Here is a 10000-nt window from a genome sequence, read left to right on the forward strand (position 1 = left end):
GAGAAAAAAAAAAGAGAGAGAGGAAGAGGAGAGAAAAAACCCCACCTCTCTCGTCTATCTCTCTCTCTTCTCTCTCTGCTCTCTCTCTCTCTCTCTCTCTCTCTGTCTCTCTCTCTCTCCCTCTCTCTCTCTCTCCCCCCCTCTCTCTGTCTCTCTCTCTCCCCCCCCCCTCTCTCTCTCTCTCTCTCTCTCTGCATGCTGCTGGGAGCACGGTGGGAGCGTGTGTGTGTGAGTAGTGTTTGTATGAGTGAGAGCCTCGGGATTTGTTTCCTTTTCTTGGTTTCTACTTGTCCTTCTCCCTGCTTTGTCGCATGATCAGGTAAGGATATCTTTTTACTGTTCGTTTTGCTGGTTTGTGGAGTGGCGCAAGTTGTTAGTAACTTGGGTTGAAACACGAGGGGAGGGATGGCGTCTTTTGAGACGCCGTGTCTGTCCGTTCGTCATGGAGTTCGGATGGTACCTGAGCCTAACGTGACGTTAGAACAGGTGTGTTGGCTGTTGGAGAACAGATTGAACACGCTCATCTTGAATATGCATGGCGCATGAACAAGGGTGTCATTGTGTTTGTGAAGGAGGAGAGGTTAGTGAATCAACTTGTTGCGAGTGGCGTCTTTATAGGTGACGTTTTTTTTGCACGTTTCCCCACTTTATGCACCTTCCACGAGAGTTATAGTCTCGGGTGTGCCACCTTTTGTTCCAAATGAGATGTTGGAACAAGAACTCAAACGCTTCGGCAAGTTTGCAAGCCCACTTAAGGTGTTAAGCCTAGGGTGCAAAGATGAGAAGCTAAAACATGTTCAGTCACTTCGTAGACAGGCTTATATGTTCCTTGACTCTCCTACACAAGAGTTGGAGGTGTCATTCAAAGTGAAACATGGAAATAGTCATTACATGGTCTATGCAAATGGAGGTAGCATGAAATGTTTTGAGTGTGGGCGTGTTGGACACAAGCGCAACGCGTGTCCACAGAAAAAGAGAATTGATGAGACGGCCGCTAGACAGGCTGCGGCCCCGCCCCCTGGCAATGTTAATGCAACAGATGAGCAGGTAGTGATGGAACAGCATGGTGAGACACAGGGATCAGCAGATGAGGTTGAAGATGTGAGTCAGTCTTCACAGACGATAGACTCACAAATAAGAGTAAAGGCTGCGGTTATTCCTGTGGATAACGAGGGTGCATCTACAAGCGCAGAAGGGGAGGGGCTGCTTAGTGAAATAGTGACAGGAGGAGAGAACACTCCGTTATCAGACAGTCAGCTGGACAGTGAAATAGTGACAGCAGGAGAGAACACTCTGTTATCAGACAGTCAGCTGGACAGTGAAATAGTGACAGGAGGAGAGAACACTCCGTTATCAGACAGTCAGCTGGACAGTGAATAGTGACAGGAGGAGAGAACACTCCGTTATCAAGTCAGCTGGACAGTGAAATAGTGACAGAGGAGAGAACACTCTGTTATCAGACAGTCAGCTGGACAGTGAAATAGTGACAGGAGGAGAGAACACTCCGTTATCAGACAGTCAGCTGGACAGTGAAATAGTGACAGCAGGAGAGAACACTCCGTTATCAGACAGTCAGCTGGACAGTGAAATAGTGACAGCAGGAGAGAACACTCCGTTATCAGACAGTCAGCTGGACAGTGAAATGGAAATGGATGATGAAGAATATGAAAGTGAGCTACAAAGTGAAAATGAAGTTGAAACAAAGAGTAGGCCTAAAGCTACTGACCTGTATTCTTTAGAGCTAATAAACACTTTTTTGGATGAGACATTTGGTCAAACTGTGAATGTACAGGACCATTTTCCAGATGAGGAAAAGTTTATAAAGACTGTTAACATTTTACAGAAAGTGGTAGGTTTTGACATGTTAAGTAAAAAAAGAGGTATCGGTTAAGGAAGTTAGTAACTTCCGTGAGAAAAGAGAGGGAAGAAGAAGAGAGAGAAGAGAATCCCATTACGAAGAGGAAGCGAAGGAAGGCTGTTAAAGCCTCACCACACAAGTAGTTAAGATGATCATGTATCACAAGGTGTCTTGCTCTCTCTTGAGCTTATATCTACTGTTTTCTTTTTTCCTCTACTCTTGTTTTCTGATGGGGGGGCTTAAGATAGGCTCTTTGAACATGAATGGAGGGAGAGATAGGCATAAGAGGGCATTAATAGCAGAGGTAGTAGAGCAGAAGAAAATTGATATACTTTTTTTGCAGGAAACTCAGTGATGAGGAAAATGAAGCAGACTGGGGCCTGTTTTGGAAAGGGCCTTTCTTTCTAAGTCATGGTAGTAATGTCAGTGGAGGCGTTGCAGTTCTTTTTTCAGAAAAGTTGAATGTGAATATTATATCTAAGGAGGAGCTTGTAAAGGGAAGGGTAGTAATAGTTAGAGCAGAAGTTGAAGGGTGTATTTTCTGTCTAGTTAATGTTTATGCACCAAACCTAGGCACAGAGAGGTTAAGTCTTTTCAACAAACTGAAAGATGAGTTAGGCAAGAATCAGGACCTCAACATTTTTGGTGGAGATTGGAACTGCACGATTGACTTTACACAGGACAGAATGAGTGAGGAGCCACATTTACAGTCGTCAATTAGTTTAAAAAGTACAATTAGTCATTTAGAATTAGTAGATGCATGGAGATTAAAAAATGAAACAGCAAGGCAGTACACATGGATCAGGATTTTGGATAATAGAGTGAGTGCAGCTAGACTGGACAGGATATACATATCAGAAGGGCTTAGAGGCCAGCTGATTAGTAGTTGTATTAGTCCAGTGGGGTTCAGTGACCACCATATAACTACTATATGCTTGAGTTTTGCTTCTGGTGAAAAGGTGAAAAATTATTGGCATTTTAACACAAAATTGCTTCAGGACACAATTTTTTGTGAGAATTTTAAAACTTTTTGGTCAATTTGGGCTCAGAAAAAGAGTGAGTTTGAATCTTTGAGTATGTGGTGGGAAATAGGAAAAGCTCAGACACGTGTTTTCTGTCAACAGTATACATCTTACACAACACTTAATACTAGGGAAGCAATTAAAAACCTGGAAATGGAAATAAGGGACATTGAAAGTGAATTACGCCCCAACACAAGCTCTGATGATGAGACTTTGCTTCAAAAGAAAAGACTGGAGCTCAGCTCTTTCATGAGGGAGAGAGTGAAAGGAGCCCTCGTCAGAGCTCGTTTTGTATCAATTAAGGACATGGATGCTCCAAGCTCTTTCTTTTTCAACCTGGAGAAGCAGAAAGCAAAGGGGAAGCAGATGTCCTGTCTGAGAATGCCTGATGGTAGGATTACTACAGACTCTGGTGAGATGAGGAGACAGGCTGTTCATTTCTATACAACCCTGTTTGGAGCTGAGACCTGTGAGGAGCAGTGCCAGTTGGAACTACTGGAAGGACTACCTAAGCTCACTCCTAGGGAGAGAAAAGATCTGGATAAAGACCTGTCCTTTGAGGAGCTAACCACGGCCGTAGGACAGCTAGCTTCTGGGCGTGCACCAGGGATTGATGGGCTACCCACTGAGTTCTATAGGGCTTTTTGGGAATGTCTGGGACATGATTTTCATGAAGTAATGATGGATTCTTACAAAAAGGGCTTACTGCCATCTTCATGCAGGAGGGCAGTTCTATCGCTCCTCCCAAAAAAGGGGACTTGGCCCTTTTAAAAAACTGGAGGCCTGTGGCATTACTATGCTCGGATTACAAAGTGCTTTCAAGGGCTCTTTCTAATAGACTGAGAGACTATCTTGGAGTATTAATACAACCAGATCAAACGTACTGTGTACCTGAAAGAACTATAATGGATCATTTGTTTTTGATTAGAGATGTGTTGGATGTGTGCAAATCATATGATATTAATGTCGGGATCTTATCAATAGACCAAGAAAAAGCCTTCGATAAAGTAGATCATGGTTTTCTTTTCTCCACTTTGAATGCATTTGGTGTTGGGAAGAATTTTTCAAAATGGGTAGGTCTACTGTATGAGGAAGCAAGTTGCATGGTTAAGGTGGGAGGCGGTTTGAGCAGACCTATAATGGTTAGTAGGGGTATCAGACAGGGGTGTCCCATATCCGGTCAACTCTACAGTATTGTCATAGAACCACTCCTGTGCCAACTTAGGAGAAGACTTAGTGGTCTATCCCTGCCTGGACTAACCCAGAGTCCTCCTTATGTTGTCTCAGCTTATGCTGATGATGTAAGCATTTTCATTAAGAACCAGGGGGATGTAGAGGGAATAAAATACTGTCTAAACATGTATGAAAGAGCCTCATCGGCTAAGGTGAACTGGGAGAAGAGTGAGGCCCTACAGGTGGGGCGATGGAGGGAGGAGGCACCCCCCAGTCTGCCTGGAGGTTTACAGTGGGGACAGCAGGGGATGAAGTTCCTGGGAGTTCATTTAGGATCAGCAGAATATCAGGAAAAGAATTGGGAGGGCTTAGTGGAGAAGGTGCGTGCTAGGCTGTCAAAGTGGAGATGGCTCCTACCTCAGCTATCCTATAGGGGGAGGGTCTTGGTTGTGAACAACCTAGTTGCCTCGATGCTCTGGCATAGATTAACTGTTCTACCTTCACCTAGGGGCTTAATAGAGGAAATACAAAGACAGCTAGTAGATTTCTTCTGGACTGGGCAGCATTGGATAAGGGCTGCAGCTCTGTATCTTCCAGTGGAGGAAGGAGGACAAGGCCTGATAGACATTTCCTCGCGAGTGATGGCCTTCAGGCTCGAAGCAGGCCAGAGACTCCTGTATGACTGTGGGGCAAGGTGGCTGGGTACAGCCAGCTTAATACTAAGGAAGGCTGGTCGTTTGGGATATGACAAACATCTGTTCTTACTGAACCTGAACGAGGCGGATATCACAGGACTTACACCGTTCTATGTTGCAGTTTTTCAAGCATGGCAGGTTCTCCAGGCCACCAGGGACCCTGGCGGTCTACCTGGAATGTGGATTTTTGAGGAACCACTGTTCTTCAATGACTATCTAAAGACAGAAACACTGTCGTCACCAAGCCTGAGGGCTGCTCTACGAGAGGCTGGCTGTGTTAAGCTGGGACACCTGTTAAAGGCCACACAGACATCTGTAGAGGTTCTGGGACAGATGGCCAACATCAGATCTTCCAGGGTCTTGTCTAGGATCGTTCGAGAGGTCTGTGCTTCCTTGTCAGAGCCCCTAAGAGTGTTTGCCGAAAATCGTACCAATTCTGACCAATGGGATGATGAGTGTGAGTACAGTTTTCCATCTTTAACTGTCACTCCTGCTGTTGGGGAGTGGCAGGAGGGGGAAGACCAGTTTCTCTCTTTCAAAACCCCAAAGCTGGGGGAATTCAGAGAAATGGAAAAGAAAGAAGCCTATCAAATTTGTGTTAAGGTGTCGTATGTACGCTCTCTGACAGGAATTAGAGCATCGAGGTGGACTGGGGTTTTTGACCCGCACTCTTCCCCGAAGGGATGCTGGAGGTCTTTGTACAAACGGCCAATTGACAAACGGGCAGGTGACCTTCAATGGAGGATTGTGCATGGGGCTATTGCCACTAATAGACACCTAGCACACCTGACACCAAACAAGACGACATGTTGTAGACGCCTCGCCAACAAGGTGAGGAGAAACAGAGTGATTGTAGAGATTACATCTGCTCACCTCTCCCCAGGCCTCCATGCTGAGACACCTCATGTTACACAACCTTGACAAGTGCAACATCATCACGTTATATGATGAGATCTTCATCAGCAACAGGATGAGTTTGGTGGTTGAGAAGTTGGACATCAGCCTGCACAACTACCTGCTGGAAACACAAGGCCTCGTGTTGTTGGAGGACATCAGGACCGTCATCCAACAGGTAGGGAGGTAGAACTATACAGTAAATATACATACCAACACTAACAATAATATATCTATAGAGTATCTGTAAAATACACAAAGTAAAACATGAGGAGATAAGTTAAAGACACTTTAAGAAACCAAACTACTGCAACTACAATACAAAGGATACACACACTATAGACATCAGACAGGTGTGCAAAGTTCTTCTTTCTTTCTGTTTAAATGTTTGGCATCAGCTGAAAACTGAACTCCAGGTCAGTTTTGAACTGTGTTACTGACTTTTGTACTTATTTGTATCTTATAATTCCTCTTGTTAACTTGTGTTTGTGCTTTATGTGATAAAGTTTTCTGTAGATAAGGTTGATTGTTATTTCTTGCAGATGGCCACAGCATTAGCTGCCCTGAAAAGAGTTGGTGTAATCCATGGTGACGTGACGACAGATAACATCATGATGGTGGATCGCGTGAGACAGCCCTTCAGAGTGAAACTGATCGACTTCAGTCAGGCTATGTTCAGCTCTCAAGCCAAACCAGGCAGGATTCTCCAGACCCCCCAGTACAGGTAAGAAACCCTGATGATTGTTACAACTGACACATCTTCAAACTCAGGGCATGCACACTGACTTTGTGCTGATGTGTACGTTTATAACTGGGTTGAGTTTTGTTTAACTGTTAAATTCCACTTTGTTCCTTGTTCCATTTTATTTGTTTCCTCCACATGTAGAGCAGCAGAAATAATGTTGGGACTCCCTTTCTGTGAAGCCGTTGATATCTGGGCGCTGGGCTGTGTGATGGGGATCATGATGTTTGGCTTTGAGCTCTTCCCAACAACAACAGACTACGATGCAGTAAGTAGTTTACTATAACAGTCTGGCTGCAGTCTTTCTGCTGAGGAAGGTTCCTAACAGAGAAGCCGGTAGTGTTTGAGTGGCAGCCATCATAAACACTGAAGTCTCTAAATGATGATGAAGGAGCTCCAATGCCTCCTGTCTTATCTCTTGTAGCATCAGGTCCACTGGACCATCCTTTATCAAAGGGAACAACATCATGAAGATAATTCCTTCAACAGACGTAATCGTTTGGACAGTTTGAGCCTCTGAGTGTTTTATACTTTAATACAGGGGGGGGGGGAACCTTTTTCCTATCAAGGGCCATTTTATTTTTTACAACATCCTTCGAGGGCCGTATTAATTATTGAACTCATAACCTCTGCAAATTGTTATTAAGCTGCAGCCCATTCATTTCACTTTTCTATTATGCTAAATGCAAAAAAGCGACTTTGTTATCCTGTATCTTTCTGTTTTATCAGAAATCCTTTATGTCCCACAACGGGGAAATGTATCTTGTTACAGCAAAAGAACATATGAAGTAAAAAGGCAGTACACAATAATTAAATAGAATAAAAATAATATAAGTACCAAGTGGTTGATAGAAAAGTGTCAGAAGCATCTTTAAGTGTTCAACCACAGAAACCAGCAGGAGTTCCAGCGGTGGGTCCGTGACATCGGGTTGGATGCTGCTTCTCCAGCGACTCTTAATTCTTTGGGAGGTAAATGTTTTTTTACACAATAGAAGCGAACACGACTACCTTTCTTTAACACAATGCACCTTCTCTGTCCCTCTGCCTCTGAAAGCAGAGCTTCGCTATAGAAACAGATTCTGCACTCAGTAACACGGACAGACCAGATTCTTTGAAGCATCAATGTCTCAAACTAAAAAGCCTTTTTTGCTTTAAGAAGTCACATAATTGCTGCGCGTTCATTCTTTCCTTGCAAAGCTTTAACTTCCAACGGCGTCTCTTAACTGGTTGTACATCATTACAGTTGCAATTACTATCCTAATGACTTTCACATGAGCTTTCTAAAAGCTATAACCATGTTTGGTGATTAATAATAATAATAAGTGCTCGTAATTATAATCCAGGAGTGAATATTTACTGTGCACACTCAGAGTCGAGGACTGCAGACATCTCTTTGCATTATGTGCTGAGTCTCTGCAGCCGGTGAGGAACAGAAGGTGATCAGACAAGCCCTGAGAGATTCCTTTTGCGATCCAGAGGTGACATGTTTCTGACAGCTCGGGTCTCAGCGGTAGACGATGGATGGATGGACTTTGTGGGTTTTTTACGTTTTCATAAGATTAAGTACATTTTAAAATTGCATTTCTTGTTTGAGATTTTCCAGATTTCTTTATGTACTTACTTTGGACTCTGGTGCACCTGCACATAGACTTATATATTTATTCATATTATTGTGAATCATTTTGTGTTTATTTTGACATTTTCATAAGATTATAGAGATTATACATATTTATTCATATTCATAATTATCTTCATTCATATTTGTATGTGTAAATGATTGTAATCATAGTTTAAGTTAACCCTATTGTTATGTATTTACTTGCATTCTTTCTCCCTGTTCTGTGTGCTGTGAACTCTTTCCTTCCTCTCTGCTTTGACACCTGCATGTTACCTCCAGGGATTAATAAAGCTTTATCTCCTCTGCTCTTATTCTTCTGTCTTTAAAAACATAAAATACAAAAGATAAAATATGTAATAAACATTACAGTGACATGAATCCAACATATTATGAACAAAGTTTCATGAGAAACAAACAAATAAACAACCTGTTAAATTTGCACATGAATGAAAGTCGAACTGTTGCTCATGAATCTTCGTCCAATCACGTGAGCTTTGCTACATGTCTGTGCGGTGAAGACTCGCTGGCATCTGTCCCCGTCGGCCTCCCGAAGGCAGCTCACATGAGAGCTTCTTGTGTCAGCATCTGCACAAGAGAAGAAAGTAACACAACGCTTTTCCCTTTGTGTATAAAGGAAATGCAGGTCTTTCACAGCAACTGTCTTTTTGGGTTTAATGTAATGATGTAATGATGAATTAGAGTTCCTACGTTAATCACATCAACAATCTATTAACTTGGTGATGGGAGTGCTTTTACTCACAAACGAGCCGCAGACACAGTAAGTAGGAAGGATTTTACACACCAACTTCAAATGTTCTGAACACTCAGACTACATCTTTAAGAAGTCAATGCAAAGATTCTTTCTTTTAAGGAAATAAGACAGCTTTGAGTTAGCAAAGACGTCCCGGAGATGCTTTACTCCAGTCGAGCGGCTTCATCTCCTACAACATTACATCCACAGTCCAAAGACAGAAGAGGGAGGCAGGTGTAGAAGACAAAGAGTCTTTACTAAGTGATGACATTTTGGACAGACATGTGAAGTGAAACGTGACTGCTTGTGTTCAGTTACTTTAACTCAGGCAGAGGAGGTTTATAATGTATGACTGACACAAAGACACATTTCCACCTGAGGAGACACTATATTATATTCTACATCTGTACATTTGATTTGAACCAGACACCCTTTTCTTTAATCTACGGCCTCCTTTGACCAAACAATTTCCCAGAGTGGTGACAGACGTAGTTCAGATGAGATGTATCTGCACAGACACACACACACACACACACACACACACAGACAAACACACACACACACACGCAGACACACACACACAGACACACACTGACACACACACACTGTACACTATTACTCAGTGCCAGAAGCTCTTGGAGTGATTCTTCACTGTTTAGCAAGAACAATAAGAGAGTTATCTTTTGAATGAGACCAAAATCATGCAGCTGGTGCAAATGGTTGAAGAGCAGCTTTCAATTTACTTTGGGTGTCGTTTGTAGGTATTTCCCAGTAAAGTCCCCCACCCCTTAAATGATTCTGTTTACTTATACAATAAGTGTTTCTTTCTTTCTCTCTGTAAGTGTTCATGCTGTTGTTCTCTGTAATCCTCTCCTGGACAGGAGCATGTGAGAGGAGCAGGGAGCGGGGGAGAAGATCAGGCACCTCAATGACACCTTTCCTCTTCTTGTTCTTTAGCATTTCAACACAGGACCTGGTTGATGAAATTGCTTCCAGGATGGTGGAAGGTGCTGGTTTGCTGGACTGCAGAAGAAGCAATGACCATCTCAGTGAAGCATGTGGAGAGAACTGTTTCAAGATGTCTGCATCATGGATCATCCTCAGTTGGACAGTGAATAGCTTCTCAAGTAAACAACAGACACAATGTTGACTGTATGTGTCACTGTCCAGCAAGAGCAAGTTCAGACAGTGAGCATGGTAGTGCACATATAAAGCTTACCCTAACCCTACAACAGCACCAAGGAAGG

At 43.0% G+C, this 10000-nt stretch overlaps 1 protein-coding gene across 9 annotated transcripts in view; it reads left to right on the forward strand.

The window, feature by feature from the left end:
- The first annotated feature begins 169 nt into the window (after positions 1 to 169).
- LOC115006064 (homeodomain-interacting protein kinase 1-like) overlaps positions 170 to 10000 on the forward strand; it is a 10356-nt gene continuing 525 nt past the window's right edge. The window contains exons 1-6 of one of the 9 annotated variants that reach the window (XM_029428092.1): positions 357 to 486; positions 5632 to 5820; positions 6185 to 6366; positions 6529 to 6652; positions 7274 to 7353; positions 7755 to 8307. In XM_029428092.1, coding sequence (XP_029283952.1) covers positions 406 to 486; positions 5632 to 5820; positions 6185 to 6366; positions 6529 to 6652; positions 7274 to 7306 — 609 coding nt within the window. In that variant the 5' untranslated portion in view covers positions 357 to 405 and the 3' untranslated portion in view covers positions 7307 to 7353; positions 7755 to 8307. The other 8 variants (XM_029428095.1, XM_029428088.1, XM_029428090.1 and 5 more) reach the window with 8 other exon arrangements.

Source organism: Cottoperca gobio, unplaced genomic scaffold, assembly GCF_900634415.1.
Source record: "Cottoperca gobio unplaced genomic scaffold, fCotGob3.1 fCotGob3_455arrow_ctg1, whole genome shotgun sequence".
Classification (NCBI taxonomy): domain Eukaryota; kingdom Metazoa; phylum Chordata; class Actinopteri; order Perciformes; family Bovichtidae; genus Cottoperca; species Cottoperca gobio.